General features: G+C 42.8%; 1 protein-coding gene across 4 annotated transcripts in view; it reads right to left on the bottom strand.

The window, feature by feature from the left end:
- Positions 1–14,319, bottom strand: part of LOC142557264 (uncharacterized) — a 36,793-nt gene extending 22,474 nt beyond the window's left edge. For 2 of the 4 annotated variants that reach the window (XM_075668979.1, XM_075668991.1), the window contains exons 1-6: positions 14,190–14,319; positions 13,801–13,992; positions 13,482–13,550; positions 10,641–10,655; positions 10,383–10,534; positions 1,591–1,651 (exon numbers count right to left, since the gene is read on the bottom strand). In XM_075668979.1, coding sequence (XP_075525094.1) covers positions 1,591–1,651; positions 10,383–10,534; positions 10,641–10,655; positions 13,482–13,550; positions 13,801–13,977 — 474 coding nt within the window. In that variant the 5' untranslated portion in view covers positions 13,978–13,992; positions 14,190–14,319. The remainder of the gene's footprint in view (positions 1–1,590; positions 1,652–10,382; positions 10,535–10,640; positions 10,656–13,481; positions 13,551–13,800; positions 13,993–14,189) is intronic. The other 2 variants (XM_075668985.1, XM_075668999.1) reach the window with 1 other exon arrangement.
- Positions 14,320–23,573: the final 9,254 nt, after the last annotated feature.

Raw genomic sequence — 23,573 nt, 5'->3', positions numbered from 1 at the left:
TGTAATGGGTGTTGACTGCATTGACAACATGTAACAAGATAGTGAGCTGAAGTTCAAGATTGAGCAAGAGTATTTAACCCTTTGAGTGTCAGGTTTTTTTCAGAGGTGACAGACTCCCAGTATTGGGTTTTTTACTCAAATATTATAAAATGAACAAAACGGTTTATTTTCGGTTACGCAGAGCAAAAAAAATGACTCTGATAATGGCAAATCCACCCTTAGTATGGTCATCACATTCCTAGCATAGTTTTGTATTTCCTACTTAGTTTCATTACAACGCGCACGCTTCCGCGATAGCGCTGCCGCTATCGCGGTAAAGAAAAGAACTATAAATGTACAACAGATGGCAGAAACATGCAAGAGTGGTGACCCTGTCCTAAGGTACGAATACTTGAACAGAGAATCGCTGTGGTAGTGGTGCACATAGTAGTAGTGGTTCAGGTGACACCCTTCCCTTCTGCAAATGTGCACTCTGTGCAGTGCAACCACGCCCATAAGAGGTTGTGTTGCGCAGCGTGCAAACGAAAACCTAGACTGTGCAAACCCAGAGAGATGAGAAAATACACTTTTAGAATTATACAGAAGATGGTGGAACTACCTTGGAGCTCACCAACGTTTTATTTCTGCGCACGTCCGACTGGTGAGAGTGGAGAACACTGAAAGGCTTAATATAGCCTGTCTCTCAAAATGCTTCTGAATTCCTTTTGTGGTATAGGGTGTGTCCAAAAAATCGGTCAGTGATTGGGCTGGATCTTTCCAAGATGTGAATAAATTTCCATGAGTCCATTTCTGCTGCGTTAACATATTAATTTCAAATGCCCTGAATAATGTGAATCTTTTACATGATAATGAGAGATTTGTATTGCCGAGATTCTACTGTATATCCACCAGGAGCTGCACATTTTAATTGCTTAAATCACTTAAATACTAAGTTCATTCGTCTTTTTAAATGCATGCAAGTCCAAACTTTGTTATGTTAAACTTTTCATCTCACATTTTCCCCCCATTTTTGAATATTTGAATCTTAAAGATGTGCACACCACTACCACCCATTCTTGTTGAGATTCAAATTTAACAAGGACTGACCTACACTTGGACTTGGCCTATACCAAGCAAATATAGTGACTTACCAAAAAAAAAAAAAAAGCAAACTCAAGGTGAATGACACCAGCAGCAGCAACAGCAGCAAAAAAAAAAAAAGAGAGAGAGAAAAAAGAAAAGGGGAAGGGGGAACGATCGTCTTTTATATTACATCAAACGTCTATAAAAGGAAAGACCACCTGGGGGAGCAGGCTCTTAGTGTATTTGCATGTCAGTGCATTTTTAGCTTTCTGGTAAACTGCATTGCAGCATACAATAAGTTTGTATGCAGACATGACTGTGCAATGAGATGTTTTATCTTTCATAATTCTTTGCTAGGAAGGCCAAGATACTCTGTATTTTTGTTTGTAGCGTACTCCCCCAGGGAGTAGCAAGGGTGTTTTGTTGAGGCAGCAGTAAGGTTTGCAACAGATTTCACACAATAAGCTCATGTGCATGTTAGGAACCAGCAAAAACTAGAAACACCATGTTTACAACACATCTACATACCTCTTCATCATCAAGGTACGGTTCATACCAATCAATAAGGTCGGCAGGTGGCTGTGTAAACCTGAAAGTGAGTGCAATTTTGAGCAGGTGGCAAGATTTTCTGACAAGTACAGTGTACCTCACAAGGGCATTGAGGTATCATCAATAAGTAAATAAATAAACAAACAAACAAACAAACATCTACACACATGCACAGACCCCATATAAGTAGAATACCAATTTGCATCACAGCCTATATTCAGTGTAAGCACCAAAAATAAGAGGTGTAAAATTGGTGCTAAAGAGAACTCGAAGCTCCAAAAACTGTAGAACATTCCAAGATAAGTGAAATAATGAAAATAGCAACCCACTGGCTGTGCACAGATCACATAGAGCCTTTCCAAAATGCCGGCAGTAATATTCCTGGTAACTTTAGCGGGCATCAGCACTGGAGACAGCGGCGTCTACAAGCAACAGCATTACTGGCACTATGCTAAAACAGCAGGCTTGGCACAGAGTCGGGATGAGTGATCCTAATGCAATATTTGAAGCAAGTCATCCGAGCTCAACTGGTTCTAGACATCCAAAACCACGAAGTAAGATAAACAGGAGCACTGACTCGCCTGATAAAGTGTTCCAACGTGTGTACCGGCGAGCTTGCTGCTTTGTGGTGCAAAGCATAAATGGCACGGAAACATGTTACTAGTACACAGAGCTGCATCACCTGCAGCGGCCCAAGCATGGAGTGGCGTGTAGCGAGGCATAGTGGGTTTTCTGTCTGTTGACTAGTTTGTTTGTTGTAGAGATATGTGTGCACTTTCGCAGTTATCCACATGGCACTGAGTATGTGCATGCGCTAGCTAGTACCGCATGTCCCCTGCCTATTTCCATGAAATATTAATTTCCTACTGTTAGTGCCAGTGTCATTGTAGCAGCTGTTAGACAATTCGATATTGTACAGCAGTATACATTTACTAAATGTACATTTATTAATTAAAAAAACTCAAAAGCTGTAAACTGCCTCACATTTGTGTGGATTCAGAATATCACCGAGAGAAAATCTGATGTAAAGCTTTGCTTGCTTGAGCATGTTTTCGTATCGTCTGGGTTCATGAACTTCAATTTATGGAGTGCTTCGGCCTGTGTCGTGACATGCTATACATCATATGAGTCCTGCTAGCAGGCTTAGATCCCCAGGTGCAAATAGAGCTTTCAGGTGTGTATCACATACTACACCACTTAAGTGGGTGACTGGCATCAGCAGTACCATAAAACTGGCAAGGGGCACACCTCAGGCCCCCAGGAACATCAGTACACTTTTGTTTTGTTCTGGAACTACAGCTTAAAACAAATGCAATTTTATTCAAATGACTGTCATAAATGCAGTAGTCGACTGGCGTCTATTATTGTTTTCTATTCAGGTTAGATTAGTACCGGCAAGCTTCATTACAAGCCAATATGCCACTGCGACGCAGCCTCTCAACCAAGGGGTCACTAGAAGCTTAAGTGTGCATAGCATCAAAGGCTTAGTCAGCGGATGCTGCTGAACATAGAGTACAAACACATGGCGGAGGTGGACCTTTTCATGGCCGTAGAGATGGTTGCTGCAGCATGGATGACAACAAAAGCGAGCGTGATCAAAAACTGCTCCCAACATGCGGGCTTTAATAACCAGCAGATCAGCTGCATCGTCAAGAGTGAGCAACCAGCAGAAGAAGGTGGAAGTGTATCTGCTGATGTGTATGAATTTTCCACACTGAGCAAGGCATGGGATGCGCTTCGGTGTGTGGATGAAACCGTGCCATACGGCTTGTGTCTACACGACTTCCTGTCTGTCGACGATGACTTGGTCGTCCACAAGGAACTAACGGATGACGCCAGTCAGCAGTGTGCGCGGCTCTGACAACAGCGATGATGGCGATGAAACCATGACCAAGCAAGCGAGCCTGTGAGATGTGCTCGACGCACCCGACACCATGCAGTCATTCCTCGCGACGCATGACGACGATGTGACCATGCAACATATTTCGAGTTGTGAGGATCGAGCATTAAAACTCCTCCGAGGCCGTGGACGGCAGACTGAGATACCGAATTTTTTTCGATAAAACGTGAGCACTCTGTTATGTAGTACCTTTTTTTTGTCTGCCTTCTCTCATTTTTGCAATAACAAAATTCTCGCGAGAATGAAAAATATTGCTGTCCCCGACGATTTCGTTATTGCGGGGTTCAAATGTATTACCAGTGTTCTGTGCCAGTATTAACCTACCAGGACACAATATGCAGGATAACAAAGACATATGAAAGGAAGCTAGGAACTGCACAACAAGTGATGGAAAAAGAAAATAATAGATGCAGGGTTCATACAGAACAACCAATGCAAAATCCAAGACTTTCAAGGTTGCTGAAGACCAATATTCAAAGAAGTTGAAACAAAGTTCAGTCATATGCATAAACTCAAAAAAGATGGAGGCAACAACGATACTGAAACCGCCACCATTCGCAATGCGTCCATAACCGCGCTCGTTACCAGCGTACAGGAAGCCTCGAGCTCGCTTCTTCCCGATGCCGCCCCGGCTGCGGGGGACACCAGGGGCCTTCTCCACCAGCATCGCCGCCGCTGGAAGGCTGCTCTCAAAAGTTTGGAGCTGGAAGACCAGCTCTGGGCCGTCCGGCAAGCCGAAGATGCCGCCAGAGTCCAAGGACTTCGAGCCGCCACCTGAGGCCACCACAACCAAAACTGCCAGACCATTCTTTTTAATAAAGTTTATTTTCTCTTTTTTTTTTGGAGGATACTTAAGCTTCACCTTTAAAAGTGGAACGTCATAGCATTCAAAGATCCCAGACCGCTTCTTATGCTTCCCGGCAACTGGAGCGAACGTAACCGCAATGTTTACCAGGAAACATTGGCCGCAAACACTATGCAAGAAAGCGGGCTTTCTGGTAGAAACGCGGCCTCTTGCGTGGGCTGCTAAGTGGCAGAGGCGAGCACCATCTGTAAGTACTGCAAGGAACCGAACGCACTGCTCCGTGGCCTTCGAGATGCTCATGTGCCTGCGCATGCAAATGGCGGACGCCATGGCCGGTCTGTGAATGGTAGGAATGCTGGAAAAGGGGTTTCTTTGAGTTTCCGCATAACAGAATTACGTTTTCTCGTATAGTCAAATTACAATCCGACGCTATCATGTCCGTAGGTTGTGTGTAAGTCGTACTTTACAATTTTTCTACGTATTTTAGCTTGAGAAATTAAATTAGCTCAGTAGCTTCCTTGCGCCACATGGAGGGCCTGGGTATGGGCAGTTTGAATATCTTTTTGCTGAAACGACGTCAGACGCCGGAATTTTTCAGTCGTGGGGCCCTTAATGCTATCGTGTTAATATAACGATATTCCTAGCTGCAATTCTTCACAACTAAGCAACCACTGAATTGCACACATGCTTCACGTTCATGTGGATTTTCAATGTCGACTTTCCCATTGTAGCAATGTCGCTCACCCCAATTCACATGATGAAGGGTTACTAGTGTCTGGGTTCACCCAAAGGTACTCGTCACGTTAAGTCCTGACCTCACTAGAGCAAAAATGCATGCGGCGGCAGCAAAACATGCGCCGCGGAAGCTGTTGTGCGGCAGTTCTTTCGTGCCATGGACGGAGAAAGCCAATGAGAGCAACCCAATGACGTGTGTGCAGGAAACTGGTGTCATGCAGACTCGTTCGATCGCTCGATGTGCACTCTCGCCTGGTGTCAGCCGGATGACTTGTTTCGCACTATCGCTGCCTCGCGTCAGCTCTCATTCCCGCTTGTTTTTCTTGTCATGGTTTGCAACTGTTTTTACAATCATGAGTCTAAATGGAGATGTCCCAATGGAAAGGTTTTTGGAGACAGTGCGCCATATTTGATTCTGTACAAGAGGGAGGCGACACCCAGTACCCCATTCTCATATTTTGAACATGGCGACACCACCACAGAATGAAGCACACCAACATATTTATGATCACAGTGGCAACAACGTCGTCGTGATGTTGCATGACTCGTGTTAAGAATCAAGGCCGAAGAATGTAAGCACAGCACCGATCTTTCAGTAAACAAAGTTAAAAGCACACAACATCTCGCATCTACATGCAAAGTAAAAGAGAGGCAAGATTTTCATGCCGTTACTTCACTGCCGCAGCAGCGTTTTACCACCGACTAGCAGCAAGCCGCGTGTGTTGTTTCTCGAGTACGACTGGGGCTTTAAAGCCAAATGGATGAAGCTTGTTTAACACTAGGCATTTCTAGAGTCCAGGCCTAAAAAGAAAGAAGCCATGATGGCTGCAATGTAAACCAACTAGGAATGAGCATATACCGTACCTACTTACATAATGATCACACTTTCTTGGAAAAAAAAAAGAATTGACGCAAATTCAGGAGTGCAATTATGCGGGTTAAATTTCCCACAAGAAAAAATAAATTTTTTTCATCCCGCGTTTGCTGTGGGATGACAACAGGTCAACAAATAGGCAGCTGCCACTGTATGTAGTGCGGGACACCAAAACCAAAATGGCGGCTGGCGGAGCAAGCCGAACGCGACTTTTTTTCTTCTCGTGAGTATATTGCATGCATTGAAACAGTTTCTTCCGTATCGATAATGCATAATATCTTTAATGTCTGCAAGTTTGCGGCAATGACGTAGCCATGTCCACTTTGAGGGGACAGAAACCGATGGGCACGCTTAGCTGCCAGTGACAGAGAAACACATGGCCAGCATGCTGTGAAAACTGCGGCATCTGTCTTCATTACTATCCTAATACGGCACTTTTCCGCTAAGGGTGGGCGAATATCTTAGCTGTGTTACAAGCATCGGCGTATGAATAGGGTACACTTCTAACGTATCAGTGTAAACGTAGGTGCTATCGTTGCCATTCGCGATTTTTCGCATGCCCATGAGTGCAGATGAGAAGAATCGAAAGGTGCCTTTTTTGTTGTTGTTGACTACAAGCATTATAAAGCCTACACATAATAAAGGCAAGCTTGATTGTAGTTTTTTTTTTTTTGTCACGGAAGTGCGGAAAGTGGTGAAAGGAATGAAATGGGGCACCTGCTTAAGAATGTTTGGTGCGTGCAGACTGTTTGGTTTGTCTTCAAGAGTCGTTCGTGTAACATTCAACAGATGGTAAGCGCGATCATTGTTAGCTAGTAATGTGGAAAGTTGGGCTAGTCTGTGAGTAATCATCACACCTTGCTGGTGAAGCAGTGCACTGACACGGACACAGTGAAGACACACAAGAAACCAAGACAAGAAGACCACAAAACCAAAGAACAAACCATCAGATGGCAGGGTGGTCACCTTAGGTGACACCACCATTCCCGAGAACTACAAAAGGATTGTTGGACTCGGCCCGAAGTTCTGCTTCGAGTCGGCCTTCACACAACCAGAAAAAGTAGCACTGACCAAATCCATGGTGCGTTGTGTGGCCAAGGAAGAGCGTCCACGCTTCATCACAGAGTGTATGGATGTGCTTTCCAGGACGACCGCCAACAGAAAAGAGCAGCAGTGAGTGTCATCTTTTCTTGTGTGTCTTCACTGTGTCCGTGTCAGTGCGCTGCTTCACCAGCAAGGTATGATGATTATTAGCTAGACTTGGCACACGACACATCGCTGCAGCAAGTTTGGGGTGTGATCATTACACGGGAAATTTAAAAAATCGAATTTTAGCGACAAAGTTCAGGGGTGCGATCATTATGTGAGTGCGATCATTATGCAAGTAAATACGGTATGTAGGATCGGTTGTTACGTTGAATGTTCAGAAGTCGCCCCCAACCCCAGTTTTCCAAGAAATCAAGGAGGGCATTTATTTTCAAGTTTTATGGCACTTGAATCTATATATTTTTAATTCAAGTTTTAAAGGAGGTGTACGAACCCTGCAGATGTAACATTACGAGATCAAACAATGGCAGTACAGATTAGTTCAAGAGCAGACAAATATTTTAGTTGAGATTAATAGAAAGGAATGGGGCGGGGGGGGGGGGGGAGCTGGGTATATCCTATAATGCATAAAACAGATAACCAGTGATTTATTATAGTAAAAGGATGGGTGCCAAGGAAAGGGAAACACAAACAAGTGTCAGTGGATTAGATGGAGTTGTCAGATTTCGACACAGTACAAGTTTGGTTGATACAAGTTTCTGGAGGCCTAAAGGCCTGATGACATGACAATAAAATAGTGTTGCTAGATGTTCAGTTCAGAATTTAATTATTCAAGACACAAAGAAATGTGAATAGCAACAGCAAGACAATGAAGTGAGAATATGCTGATCTGAAAATATACACATGTTTCAAAATTGTTTACTTGAAATGTATTGATGTACTTTTAAATTATCTGTGTGAGGAGCCACAAATAGGTTTCTTATGTGCATTTATAATGAATCAACTGTAAGAGACTTAAACACCTTATACAGTAAAATCTCTTTAAACCGTACCCACTTAAACAGTAGTTTCGTTTTAAAAGTAGTAAAGTCAAATCTCCGACTCAGCGGCCATTGAACATAATGGGATTTGTATCCGCATGAACCGTACCAGCTTATTGCGTACGTGTCGGTTAACACGTAGTGTTTCCACTTTTCGTCACGCAAATACGGCGGTGCATCGTCTCCATCGGGCAACCCGGCAGAACAACAAGCCTTGAGATCGGAAGAACGGCTTCCAAGCACTCTGTGCGTTTGTGCGTGAAGTCACATCAACATCAACATCATTTTGGTGCTGTGCCAGAGAGCGTTGTGTGTCATGCAAGCAAAGACTCGCATCATGCCGAAGCTCGGATAAAAAAGACGTCAGGTGCTCAGCATAGAAGAAAAAGACATTGTTCGTGCTGTCGAACATGACACAAAGAAGTCGGCGCTGGCACGCATCAGGGATTTGCTGTTGACTACGGTGTGTGGCATCTGGAATGCAAAGAAGTTGCTCGGCAGCGCTGCTGCGACCACAAAGCGATGTCAGCTACGAGGTTCGACTTTTCGCCATCATTGCCTCTGTTGTTACCGAAGTGCGGACTAGCGACAGCGATGAGGACGACACGGAAAGCGTCAGCACGGGCGACTCAGGCCAGACAGTGGCAGAAGCTGAACATTACGTCAGCCTCATGAATGCAATCGTCGCGACGAGAACAGCACCCCGCAATGAAAAAGGCACCCTGAGACTTCTGCAGCGCTACTGCACGCGTGCACGAAGAATATGTAACGGCAACGAGGAGTCTGCCATGCGAGTGTTTGCCGAGAAGAGGGGGCTGGCTGAAAAGCTGGTACGCAGTTTCAGTAAGTTTCAGGCCGCTGTCGTCACTGCTAGGCTGTGGCGGCATCAAACGAAAATAACCCTTTCGTTGCGCGAAGTGAACAAATACCGCACGTTTTTTCACCCTTTCATCGCATTCTCTCAGAGTTCCGTGTTTGACAGGTAAGTGGGCGATCTCGTGCTATTTCGGTTAAACAGTAGCACCGTTTAGTACATATTTTTTCAAGCTCCCGCCAACTGCGGTTTAACTAGGTTTCCCTGTACAATAAGGAAAGCAGTAGATATTTTCCTCTTAATCTGTACACTTTTTCTATACAGTATAACAGATGACCTTATTATGTGCCTCATACACAGAAAGCTGTTCTGAACTTGTAAGAGATGGGTTCGCACAAGGCTCACCGTACGAGCGACGGTAGGGAAAGGCATGATGCTCCTCCACTCTGTGACACACAAAGGTGCTACGACAGTCTTCGTCGACTGTATGATACAGCGTAGAGGAGGCTCCAGGGTCATATCACCAACAAACACGGGATTATTGACCCAAGATACAGCACAGCGTGACAGTCAAGGTGCTTACGGGCAAAGGCTCCCTACAAGACCGATCAAGCATACGCATGCGCTGCGCTAGGGCTAACTGGGTAGCGGTCCACCAAACGCAAGAACAAGGAGTCGCAAGAGCAAAGGTCCCATGCAGACAACTTGTTGCGGGCCTGTGAGCATCTGCCGCGGCAATGAAGTGCTCAGCGAAAGAGAGCTTGGGTGGAGAAGGCACCGGGAGCTGCCACTCGGGAGGCCAATCGGGGCGCGTCCCGGAGACGTATGCTTGCACGGTGACTTGACGCCACAAGAGAGAAGCACGGTTTGAGCAGAAAATTAGTTCCGGCACGCTAGCAGTGTCCGCCATATTGCCATTGCGGCGATGGTCCCTGAAGATTGAGTTAAGCACAATGCGAAAGCTGGGGGATGAGGAGAAAGGCACCTAGACCCCCAGACACTTTATGAATTCATGGTCAATGTTCCACTTCATGAAGGAGTCTCAAACACTGCATGCATATTCTAAAGAGGGACACACGCTAGACACGCAACAAAGATTCTTTACGTTTGATCAGAGCTGGATTGAAAATTTGAATTGAACATCCACAGTACGACTAGCCTTGGGTACCAATTTATGAACATGTGCAATCCAGGATAAATTGTTTGTGAGGATGCCTCCTAAATATTTGTATTCTGTAACAGCAGTTAGTTGAATTCTGCTTGTCGTTCAATTAGAAATGAATGGGCACTAAAATGCAACATTAAAACCAATTTACTCTCGACTCACATGCTCATGTCTCATGCCATGAACAGCTAAGATGGAGGTTTCCCTCAGCCCCTAGTTACATGCTGATGTGCAAACGAGATGTCTCAGCAGCTGGTCTTCAAGACAAATGCTAAGAAAAACAAAATTTGCACGCACACGCACACACACACACAAAGCATTACAGGCTGACTATACCAATTTCTCAGTCACAAATGTGAACACTACTCAAAAGAATTCACAAACAGCATACCTGATGTACATGAACCCCAGTGCACGGATGTAAGGGGAATCGCAGTGGTTCAAGAGACCAACCAGCTGCTTGCGAGTTAACTTAAGTGTGAAGAGCTTGTAGAGGATGCAGAATGCAGTGGAGACAATCCCCCCTGCTCCAACTCCCCGTACCTGCATAACAAACAAAATTTTCAGCAAGTCAACACTAATCTGTGGTTGTTGACCACTTTTAAACTTTGCACAGTAGCAAATTTCAGTGTTACTAATAAAAACTTACATGTACTGATGATCTCTATAAGGCAAAAGAATAAACACAAATAAGCTGTGTCCTGTAGGACATCAGTCACATTTGTACAGCAAAACATTTCTCTAGTGCTTGCTTGCAGAAAGTTCAATTGAATTGCAAGCAACTTGAATTAAATTCAACTTGGATTTCTTCCAAAACTGATGACTTGGTCCACATCTAGGTGACCAATTCGCTGATGAATTCACTAAATGACATAATAATGAAATTCCCTTACCGTACAATTCACATCAAAAGGTGACTCATTACATGAGAAGGCCATACTGAAAGTGATGACCAACAATTTTTTGCAAGCAAGTCTGAAAGTGCACTAGAATGGGCATATGATAGTGCATGGTGCCATCTTTCCTGCAATCATGGATGGCCGTTCGGCATTGAGAGGGTACGGAATCTAGGCACCAGTACACTAAACAACATGGAAGCACATGATGTCTCACGTCGTCAATGATAGAATTTCTGGTGACAGAGCAAATCTTAGTCACAGAAATTCCTAAGAGGCTTCAGATTACGTATCATGATGAGAATGGGCTCAAACAGTGTGCCAGAAAGGATCACACAGCTTGAAGTAGTCAGACAAGCATTGAAGATCAGCCTCAGAGCGGTCACCCAGGGAAAGCCACGACTGAAGCCAACAATGAGACCACTCATGCAGTTATCAAAAAAGACACACAAGACAGTGAGAATGCTAGTGAGAAAATAGGGCACAATGCAGTTCAGGAGATTATTGTAAGCTTAGATTACTGAAAAATAAATACTGCTCAATACATTAACATTGTAGAAGTGTCGTTGCTCATTACACGCCCTCGCAGTTCTAGCTTGACAGTGGAGGGAACTGACAGAAAAGGAGGGGAGGCACTTGTGCACCCACCTGAAATACGATCAATTTTGAGGCCAACGATACGAGACGCCAGAAAATCAGTGCAGCAGTGTGTCACTGTCTCTACAAGGCTGGAACAGAGTTCTATCGGAGGGGTACTTTCTAGCTTCTTTGTGTGAAAAATGTCTGCAGACAAATGGAAACTTTGAAGAAAATGAACTAAATAAAGTGATAACCTTTTGCGGTCAGTAATGCAGCATAATCATTTGTGAAAAGCTGTCGCCATTACTTTGAGTATGACCTGCATATATTCAACCTTCTCATCCATTTCAAGGAATCAATTACCCTTTTGCTACGATCTGCTTGTGTCGGTTGCGGTTAACGTGTCCTTCAGCACATGAAGTGCTCATACCAACAAATGCCACTATCATCTGTCAGTACTGGCTTCCAGGAACCTGGACAGGAAAGTGCTTGTTACTAATCAATCTCAATTTTTTTTATTTACCATGGCTTCTGCCTGCAACAACATTGCAGTAATGATGATGTTTTTTTTATGTGTCTAGCTGGAGTTTGAAGACAGAAATGGCATTGCCTGCTTAATATTTAAACTACACTAGCAGCCTGTGGTACAATGTGCTCTCAGTTTCATACATAAGTTATGGATGGGAAGTACCCTCGCTTAGGGTGCATCTGCAGGTGCACAGCAAGTTCGCTGCGGTGCTGGCAGCCTCTGTAAGCAAACCTCTTTTTTTGTTCATCGTGGTGTACATGCCCATTTCCAAAATATTTAAGGCAGATACTATTGATTGACAATTCCTTAAAAGGCCGTGGCATAATTAAGGAATTGAGGCCCAAATTTGATGCAACAATAGCTGCTTCTAGTGCAAGGCAGGTGTACACGTGGTCAGTACATGCACCTGATGCACACCGATTTTCCACACTACAGTAGGCATTGGCAAGATTGTATAAAACTTCTACAGTAATACAGAAGCCTGCAGAGTGACTACACATCAGAAGACGCCACAATGTACAAAATTGCTGCCTCAAGGATGGCCTACAACACCACAGTGAAGAAGTTCTTGCTGTACAGGGAAGCTATCTGAAGGTTTTGCAATGGGTTCATTGTCACCACTTTTATTCCTTGATTGTACAGACAATGTCACCAGTATTGCATAGAGATGGCATGAGATGACATCTACATCATGATGCAGTCATTTCACTTGCTTAAGGGTACATAATTTTTTTTTACTGACCTTATTCTTTAAAAATTTATTGCCACCGATATAAAATCCACACGAATAATTCTGAAAAACCTCCAACTCTCATTAGTCATGTACACCAATCTGCCTAAATTATATACCCAGCATCATTTACCGCCACACCATTCATACTGACTGAAAGTGAATGCATCTTTCATAGACCACAGTGCACAGAAGACTTTCGCTGCATTGAGCCAAAAACGGCACCTGCAATTGGCCCAACTACTTCCTAGCTCATAGACAACATATGCTTATGAAAAATTAGGTACTTTTGACCATCAGATTTTTTAGGACTGTATAACAACCCAATAGTGCATTGCCTTACTGCTGGTTGTTGATTTGCCACAAAGAAAATACAGAGGCAATGGCTGTTACCAAAGCATGCCAGAACCATGATGCCACTAAGTGTCTGTGCACAGCATGAAACAGAAAATTATATCCTTTGCTTTCAAAACATAAATAGTACACATTACTGCAATTAACCTATCACTATATCTGCCACTAGTTGGTACATAAACAGCATTACAGCTCAGCACAGGCAGAACAAAGACTACACACCTTAGACCTGCACTGTGTTTATGAACATCAAACGGCAATGCTGGCATAATAACTGTGCAAAACATCATATATAATAGGTCAAACATACAGAAAAATATCCGCACACAATCGAAACGACAAACCTCTGTCACCGCTTCGGAGAGAAAGCATGCAGGCAAATTAAATGGGCATCAATCTTACCCCTCCACACATGCCAGTCTGGCCCGATGTCTTTCGGCTTCCTTTTTCCCATGGCTCTAAGTGCTGCACCTAAGTACGAGTTTCAATGAACAAGATTAAGGGCAGCTTACGGTTAAAATTCAATGCGTAGGCAATATATCGTCTACTGCTATCTTTAAACTATGAAGCTCATAAAAGGCCACAGTTGTTCATGACCACGCATGAACAAATGTAGCCACACCGACTCAAAAACACTCATGCTGCAAAGATCGCGGTTCCCGTTACAGCGCGTAAAATATTTCAACGATTGTGAACAGATTACAAATACCACATAACTTACGTTGTAATAAATTTCATCCACAACTTCGTGGTATGTCTTTAACTTGTAGAGGTTTACTTTGAAGTACGGTGACGACAGTATGTTCGTGAGTATCAAGTTGTTCAGGTTCATCGTTTTGTCGTTGCCCCATAACGGAAGGACATTATTCTTTTTGTCCGCAGGACCACCGGGAGCCATGCTGGTGAGCTCAGCCTGCAAAACGTAAAAAGAACTAAAATTAACAGACAGCCTGTGACACAATTTTCGTCATCGAACAGTTTTTCACAACCAAACGTTTAGGGCTAGCAAAGAAAACTACATAGAACAATCGCACACATAAGCATACTTCGCTTATTGTGTTGACGTCAGCGTCAAGAATGTTTATATGGACAAAATGAACTCATACGTACCGCACGGTTTAATCACAAGCAACAGTGTTCGTTTACGTCGCCGCGATCATCTAATCAAAGCAGCAGTACGGTACTACGTTAGCTGCTCGACTACTTGCTCGGCTTGCTCCATGGAGGATCCGGATGTTGATACATCAGGCACAGTGTTGCTTTCACCGCAAAACATTCTGCTGATGGCCAACGTTTTGCTGTTCGCCGCCTCCAGTGGCCTTCGCTTTTATTCTAACAATTTGTACGTAATTTTATTAAAATTTTGCTATAATATGAAATTTTTTGCTCCGCATATTTAAATAAAGCTCTTGGTATCCACGCCTCTGGTTCGTCCGGAAATAGTTGAAAAACCGCAGTCACACATGCACTCTTAAGCAAAATTACACCCTTTCGCCACACAACGATTATCGTCATCAGTATTGTCTGCATTTCCTTTAACGTGGCGAGCACGAACGGCATGCGCGTTATCAGCATGACAGAGCAATCCCGACCGGAAAGTAGTGGGCGCGGCGTTTTCAAGGAAACGCAAGCAAGGCAGATGACGATTATCGTTGTGTGGCAGATATACACCCCAAAGGGTGTAGCATGACCTACACTCTTAAAACGGTTGCACCCTTTGGGGTGTATAATTGCCACACAACGATAATCGTCATCTGCCTTGTCCGCATTTCCCTTCTTTAACGCGGCGAGCCCGGTACTTTCCAGTAACGAACGGCATGCGCGTTATCAGCATGACATAGCATTCCCGACAGGAAAGTAACGAGCGCAGCGTTTTCAAGAAAGGAAATGCGGGCAAGACAGATGACGATTATCGGTGTGTGGCAAATATACACCCCAAAGGGCGTAAACCTTTCTTACACTTCACACTCTAAAACAGTTTGCACCCTTTGGGGTGTATATTTGTCTCACAACGATAATCATCATCTGCCTTGCTTGCGTTTCCTTTCTTGAAACTCGGCGCTCGCCACTTTCCTGTCGAGAATTCTGCGTCACACTGATAACGCGCATGCCGTTCGCGACTGGGAAGTACCGGGCTCGCAGCGTTAAAGAAAGGAAACGCGGGCAAGACAGATGACGATTATCGTTGTGGGACAAATATACACCCGAAAGGGTGCAACTGTTTTTAGAGTGCACTCTTTATAAAATTTACACCCTTTGGGGCGTATCTTGTCCCACAACAATAATCGTCACCTGTCTTGACCGCGTTTCCTTTCTTTAACGCTGCGAGCCCGGTACTTCCCAGTCACGAACGGCATGCGCGTTATCAGTGTGACGCAGAATTCTCGACAGGAAAGTGGCGAGCGCCGAGTTTCAAGAAAGGAAACGCAAGCAAGGCAGATGACAATTATTGTTGTGGGACAAATATACACCCCAAAGGGTGCAACCGTTTTAAGAGTGTAATCGCCATCCGTGTTGCCCGCGTTTCCTTTCTTTATCGCTGCGAGCCCGGTAGTTCCCAGTCACGAACAGCATGCGCGTTATCAGTGTCACGCAGCATTGTCGACAGGAAAGTAGCGAGCGCAGAGTTTTCAGGAAAGGAAACGCAAGCGAGGCAGATGACGATTATAAAGATAGTTGCACCCTTCGAGGTGTATATTTGCCACACAACGATAATCGTCATCTGTCTTGCCCGCATTTCCTTTCTTTAACGCTGCGAGCCCAGTACTTCCCTGTAACGAACGGCATGCACTTTATCAGGATGACATAGCATTCCCGACCAGAAAGTAGTGGGTGTGGCGTTTTCAAGAAAGGAAATGCGGGCAAGGCAGATGAAGATTATTGTTGTGTGGCAAACATACACATCAAAGGGTGTAAAGTTTTCCTAGAGTGTATTGTTGTGGGACAAATATACACTCCAAAGGGTGCAACCATTTTAAGAGTGCAACAAAAGCGTAATCTGTTTTGTCCGCATTCCCTTTCTTTAATGCAGCGAGCCCGGTACTTTACAGTAACGAATGGCATGGGCGTTATCAGCATGACAGAGCATTCTTGACAGGAAAGTAACAAGCGCAGCGTTTTCAAAGAAGGAAATGCAGGCAAGACATATGACGATTATTGTTGTGTGGCAAATATACACACCAAAGGGTGTAAACGCTTTTAGTGTGTACACTCTTGCACTCTCAAAACAGTTGCACCCTTTGGGGTGTATATTTGCCACACAACAATTGTCATCTGTCTTGTCCATATTTCTTTTCTTTAACGCTGCGAGACTAGTACACTCTCTACACCCTCTTGGTGTATATTTGCCACACAACGATAATCGCCATCTGTCTTGCCCGTATTTCCTTTCTTGAAAACGCTGCGCTCGTTACTTTCCTGTCGAGAATGCTCTGTCATGCTGATACCACGCATGCCGTTCGTGAATTGGAAGTACCGGGCTCGCCGCGTTAAAGAAAGAAAATTCAGACAAGACATATGACGATTATTGTTGTGTGGCAAAACAGTGTAATTTTGCTTAAGAGCGTATACTCACAAACCGCACTCTAAATGGACTATTGACTTCTTCAATAACATTTAATGACAATAACTTTCAACAAACGTCATTGCAACTGACGCATCACACTGTGAAGAAAAATCGGGCATTGGAATTTTTTTGTTCCGAACTTGATTGGCCCTTTTCTTTTCAATTGCTAGATCTTGGACATTTTTTTGGCAGAGTTCATATAAATAATTATCAACCTGCACAAATTAAATGCTTTAAATACTATGGCTGCTATTGTCACAAAAATCTCTATCTGTGTGTTTCTTTCCTTCTGTGTCTAGTAACATGACCTTTATCATATTCCTTTCTCTATGTTTCTGTTCATTTGCAATCTATTCAATTAATTGGGCACCTGGTAACAAGGGTATTTCACTGCAGTTAGATTTTGCACATGCACTGTTAAGTAAGCATTGTCTAACCCCACGTTAACTTATCGACACCTTCTATATCCCCGACATAGTGAACCATTCAATACACGCAGGCTTGAAGTATCCTTCACTAAATTATGCTGTTGGATTCCCTCTCTGAACGCTACCTATACATGTGTGGTTTGAGGCATTCCCCCCTTTGCATTTTCTGTAATGAGGAGGAAACAATAGATCCCTTCTTTTTGTTGTGCCACTGCTTTACTTTAAGGAGAAAAAGAATTCATAGTAAAATATTTTTGCACGCACAATTGACAAGGACACAGTGAAGGGGGGACACACGAGCGCTTACCCTTCAGTGTGCCTTGTCAATTGTGCGCGCAAAAATATTTTACTATGAATTCGTACCAACTCGCCCAACTATCAGTTCTGCTGGAGAAAAAGAATCTTCGAAATTCCCTTTACCAAAATTGACCAGTGTCTGACAATTCCTATGGTCCTTTTAAGTAGAGCTTCAACTCTAGAGTACTACATGTTTTGGCCACCATCCAGGAATTTATTATTGATTTCAAGCGATTGTCATTTGCTACCATTTGAGCAAACTTTTTCACAAGAAATGTTTTGCACGTAAATTAGAAGCCATCCATAGACGGCATAAGGTGAATATTGTGAATATGTGCACAGCTGCCTTACCACACATTATGCAGCTCACAAAAAATTATTTACAAAGGAGGGTAAAGATTAATGAAGTTAGGCAAAGGCTAGTAAGGATAGAGGCTTGGGCGAGTTGGTACATGGCAAAATTAATGAGCACAGTGCAGAAGATGGCGACACAGAAAGACATGCACAGCAGTATCACCAGTAAACGTTGTTCAGTCAGTATTATGTGTGTCTTTCTTTCTGTGTCCTCGTCTTCTGCACTATGCTCATTCTGCCTAGGCAAAAGTGCTCCTTTACTCACAGTATTAGCACAATATACCTATTTCTAATATGGCAGAGCTTTTCAGCGGGGCTCATATGAGCCATCCCTTCAAGAATAAGCAAGTGGCAGAAAATCTGTTCATTACTATTTTGGCAATTAAAAATATGTATGGTATCCATAGCACCTGAAAAAAAACAATGAGTTGAAGAGAACAAATGGATCAGTTGACCATTAATTTTTGTAATGTGCTGTATATGACAGCTTGTTCATGACACTGGCCCATAAATATCTTAGCTTTTAGAAACCTGCAAGTCTTCTTTTTGATGTAATGCACAACAAGAACAGTTGAGTCATGAATCATGTTAAAATTCACAGCAAATGCGCATGAGATGAACTTGCTGTGACTCTCACTATTGCCACCAATGCAACAATGTTGATCTTAGTTGTATAAATGATATGCTAAGGTATTTCAAATAGCAGTAGCAGCTGTTTGCCTTTCAGGAAAGCTGTAGGTCCACTAGACTGTACTGCTCTGACAGTACTGCTAGCCCATACCTCAGTGTGAGAATGGAGTGCATGCAATGCACAGATGGCGTTAATCCTTTCACAGGCAATGGGAAGTGTACTTTTCCACCTGCTACATTCGTCTAGCAAGGCTCTTGGAAGCATCATTCCCACCACAGGAATGCATCGCCATCCTACAGAAACTATGTAAAAAAAAAAATGCATTGGTGCCTTCTTTGTCACAAAAACAGTTCTGCAGCATTCTGCAGCAATCAATGATGCTGATTGCTTCACATGAGTTCTGGCTTCAGAAGGTACATATAAGCTAATAAACAATTTTTCAGCAACAAAAATGCACAATTAATTTGAAATTTGCTGCAGGTGTTTTGTTGAAATATGTTCTGGCACTGCAGCCTGAAGGCAGCAGAGAAGCGGATGTGGTACATTTTCCAGGGTAGTGCCTTGCAAGGGCTGCACTATGCTACTTGGTGTAGACATTTGGTTGCTTCAGCCAGTATGATAGAAAATAAAGAACATTCCGTTTTTTTTTTCTTGCTTTGTAGCACCTGTGGTTTCTAGAGCAATAAAACACTTCTTTTTTTTTTCTTTGGTGCACCTATTGGACAGTGGAAGAAATACTTCCCACTGGAGTACTTCCACAAATTTTACTTAAAAATATATGAAATTTTTACATGAAACATTCGTGACACTGACATGTGAAAAAAGAAAAGAACATGTAGATTCCTGTACTGTGTACAAAAAAAAAAAATTTCCCATGAAAGGGTATCCTTTCATGGTAAAATCAATGAACATTGTTTCATATCTTTTCAGCTAAATTTATGCAACTCCTGAACCTGCAGTTTCTGTCCTAAAGATGTGCCATACTGTACACCATGTTCTGTATATCTATGTAACGTCACGCAGATTTTTTTTTCTTCTCTTTCATGCTTTAAACTACGCTTAATTCGTATGTGTGTGAGCAATTTGTGTGGTAAAATTTATCAGATGTTTTGTGCACTGCTCCGAGCTGCGATTTCTGTTTACCCGAGTATTGTTAGTATTGCTTTTTTCGTCCTTGTCATGCTTTATTTAAACTACTTTTTTTTCACAATGTTTGATTATGTGCACGAGCAATGTGCGGGATAAGATTTATCCGATGTTTTGTTTGCTACTGCGTCTCTGCATTTGTAATCCTACTCTGCAATGATTATTTCTACTCATCTTTGTGGTATTCACATGTACAACTGTCTTGCAGTGATTCCCCCCTTATGCTCCTCAGGTAAGGTATTTTGAAATATTTTGAAGTAAGTGTAGAGGGTCAAGCATGCAACAGCAGTGAAAGCAGGAACCCCAGAAGTGGGTCTGCTGTGAACGATGAATCAGGGAACGGAGATGTGCATCAAAAGTTGGCACTATGCAGCAAAAGCGGCGGTGGCGCATAAGTGGAGGGGCTTTAGTTCTCTAAAGCTGTCCTGACGACTTGGTGTTGTCAGGACAATGTTGAATCGTAAGCCTAGAGTAGTGTCCAAAGGTGTATGCAACCTGTTTTATATGCAAGCATTTTTGTTGTGATTATGACCTATTATTTTAGCATGTACAAGAGCAGATGATGTGCTGCATGGGGATAAAGAAATCTGTAACCCTACTTTTGATGCCGGTGCTGGCGCTTCCAAGAGAAGATGCCACAGTATGCCCTCAATGTTGTTCTAGAGAGAAAGCACTGATTAAAACATCACAATATTATTAACATTATTTCAAACACATGCTTAATCTAAAGGTCAACATGTCATCCTGGAAAAGTGGCACCATCTAGCACCTGGCCGGGTTCGTTCGCTATGTTGGAGTGTGCTGCCAGCTGCAGTGGTGCTTGGCTGTGCGAGAAGATCTGTTCACCAGAATTCCTTTGCACGTTTTTATCGTGTGTAGTTGTTAAATTTGACCCATTTCATAAAAGTTTAAATGTTTTCTTGCACCTGTCCCATCGTAGTTTTCAGAACTGCAGCTCGAATGCAATACTTAACCATTTGCAGATAATCTGTGCAGAATTGAAGCATATGTAAAGCTTGTAAATGAACAGGAAAACCAGCGAAAAAGATGTGCTACACGATGGAAGTGGAGAAGTGTTGGACTTACAATTATGTTTATTTTTGAATAAACTTCCACAGAAACTTCAACGCTCGTCCTGCTCAGTTCTTCCCTTGTGTAGTTGTCTTTTTCATTGGTTTTCCAGTTAATTTACAAGTATGTACCATCTCACCCAGCAAGGAACTCTGCTGTATGTAAAGTTGCCAGGCGATCAAGAGTAGAGCATGGGCCAAGTGCATTTTGGAAGCTGGCTTTGAAACGCCGTATGACTGAGAAGAGGCATTTGTATTTTTCACGTTATGGGACATCTTTCTAATGAGCTGACTTGGATGAGCCTTTGCATTTAGTCTTGTCTTGTTACTGAGTGAAGTGACGCCAGTGCACTGTAATGCATCTACTTTCACTCACTGTCTGCACCAATTGACTGGTGTATATCACATACTATCAAAGACACATGATGATATGCATAGGCATTTGTAGAACATGGCTGTTTATCTGTACTAAAAGTGAGGAAATTTTCCGATTTTGAAGCATATTGCCTGGCATCACAGCATGCAACTAGTGGGCCGCTCTAGCATAACACATTCTAGCTTCCCTGAAGACCATAGTCTGTTTGGCAATTTGTGGACTATAGCTGTTGTGTGGAGTATGCAGAGCAAAGTTTCACATAACCGTATATGAAAAAAATATATATGTATGTATATGCTTTCTCACACAGCATGAAAATATACAAATCAAACCAAAAGTCCCTCTAATTACAAAAAAGTAACAACGATAACCAGCCAGAACTGTGTGCCTGAACGGTGGAAAACAAAGCACCAGGTGGCACAGATGACAAATGGGCAGCACATGATCTAACTTTACACGCTAGTAACATTACTCATGTGCTGGGTGCCATGGCATGAACTCTCACTCTCAATACTAAACAATTACTTTTCTCACTTTCTCAGACTTGCATCCCATCCACAATTGTCCGCTGAATTTCAAAGTAGGAGCTATCTGAAGTGCTGACTGCTATGCTGGTGTGTGCTGAAAGTAGTTTACCACACTTAGGAAGTCTAAGCCACTAGTTCTAATTTCTGAAGTCCTGCTGTCTCTGCAGATGGAATGGGGTGATGACAAACACAGGGAACAGTGCCAAAATTTTATGTTTATCCTCGTAAGCATGCTTGCGCACAAGTTAGTCTTGCAGGAGGAAGCTTTGCAAGAACTGATACATCATGCAGAGAGCAAAGCAAATAACTTATGGAGGCTGCCAATTTAATGCAGCTCCGCTCGCACTAGAAATAGGGGCTCTGAATCCAAAGAGCAACAATATATGCAATACCCCATTATATGGGTAGAATTATGAGGAAGTGCAAACAACCACGTGCAAATTCTAATGCAGACATTTTGCAGTGACCAATTTATGCAACTGAAACCAGATGGCACCATCAGTCTGTTTTTGCCTGTATCCATAGTCTCGTGTGAAGCCAAAATGCATGGTGAGCAGTAGCTGTGAACAGTGTTTATATCGCTGGCTAGCAACACAGCTCAGTGTGTTCATTAAATTATGGCAAGCTGAAAAAAGAAATTGGCATTTTTTTTACCAGAGCGTGGTGCTTGTTTATGTGCGAATTACACAAAGCATTGCCTGCATCAAGTCTTTCCGTTATTTATGCACTGAACAGTACAAGCAAGAAATCATATCTAGAAATGCAGGTCAGCAAGCAACCAGAAAGATGACTGTGTCATACACATTGTACAATGTTGTAGCATGTTTTGATTGAATGTGATTAATGGGTTTAATGACCAAAAGCAACACTGGGGCTGTGAGAGATGTTGTAGGGAAGTGCTCCAATGCAATCCATTCAGGACATGCCCATTCTGCAGCGCAGAAAAGCACCTACGCAAGATTGATAAGTGAAACAAGACCTTTCATTCCTGGGCAATACAACTTACTGACCTTTTTGTGCCTACTGGCAATGACTTTATTACCAGTTACATTTCTAAAAACGACCTCGACTACAAGTCAATCTTCCATTCTGTAAGCTTCACTGCACTTCTGCTGTATAGTGAAGAATACTAAAGTACAGTCATGTCATTAATTAACATGAGAGCTTTTAAAAACAACTTCAAAACTCTTATCAGAATGAGTTATTAAGAAATGCTTTTATCTTGCAGTGCACACTTTCCCACTTGGACCAACCCTCCAACTGTATGGCCTAGGCATCAGAAACTTTCCCCACATTCCCACAAGCTTAGCAAGCTTACGAGAAGCAGTAGCTTATTGACAGAAATGAAGGGCTTAGCAAATTCCATACAACTATTTGCTGTCACAAATGTGACAGAAATATCACAGAAACAGCATAAATTGATCAAATTTGCATCAAGAACTACCACACTTAAGCTCCTCCTTCAGGAATGTATAGAAATAGTGAACTTCATAAAAAATAACATTTAAATCCAAGAAGTCTAAACCCAGGCAACAAGATTTGTTATGAAATGAAATATGAAATCTAAAGGGACTAACCAGTGGCACGGCAGTATATTACTAATACCATCGTAGCATTTCTGTAGGAAACTGACAAGGATTTTAACTAACGTTACTACTAAAATCAAGGCAGATGAGAACTTCACTGTATATAGCTTGACAGCGCACAAGCAGCGAATCTAAAGTAGAAGTCAAAACAGCCAATTTGTGGTCACATAAGGCGAAATTGTGAGTACTGCGATTAAAAATAAACAAAAATAAAAGTGACAGCAGACACCAAAGTTTAAACACAGCAAATATAAAGAGCAGTTCATACAGGCCACAGTGGGCAATGAGATGCATTTTCTTCGGATCTGGTATACACTCTACAGTGCAGGATTTCAGTTCTTATTTTCATGTATTAAGGTGCTGAGATTATTGTTCAGAAGATTGGTCCTGTATGGCATTAGGACAAAGTAGAAGTAGCTGACTTTGGTAAACCGTTACATATCTAGATATACTCTCAATAACAACCGAGACTAGCAGCCATATTTTTCTTAAATAATTGGTATGTTTTGCGTTT

The sequence above is a fragment of the Dermacentor variabilis genome, chromosome 1, assembly GCF_050947875.1.
Source record: "Dermacentor variabilis isolate Ectoservices chromosome 1, ASM5094787v1, whole genome shotgun sequence".
Classification (NCBI taxonomy): Eukaryota; Metazoa; Arthropoda; class Arachnida; order Ixodida; family Ixodidae; genus Dermacentor; species Dermacentor variabilis.
The sequence above is the reverse complement of the archived record's forward strand: the minus strand, read 5'-3'. Positions and strand labels throughout refer to the sequence as shown.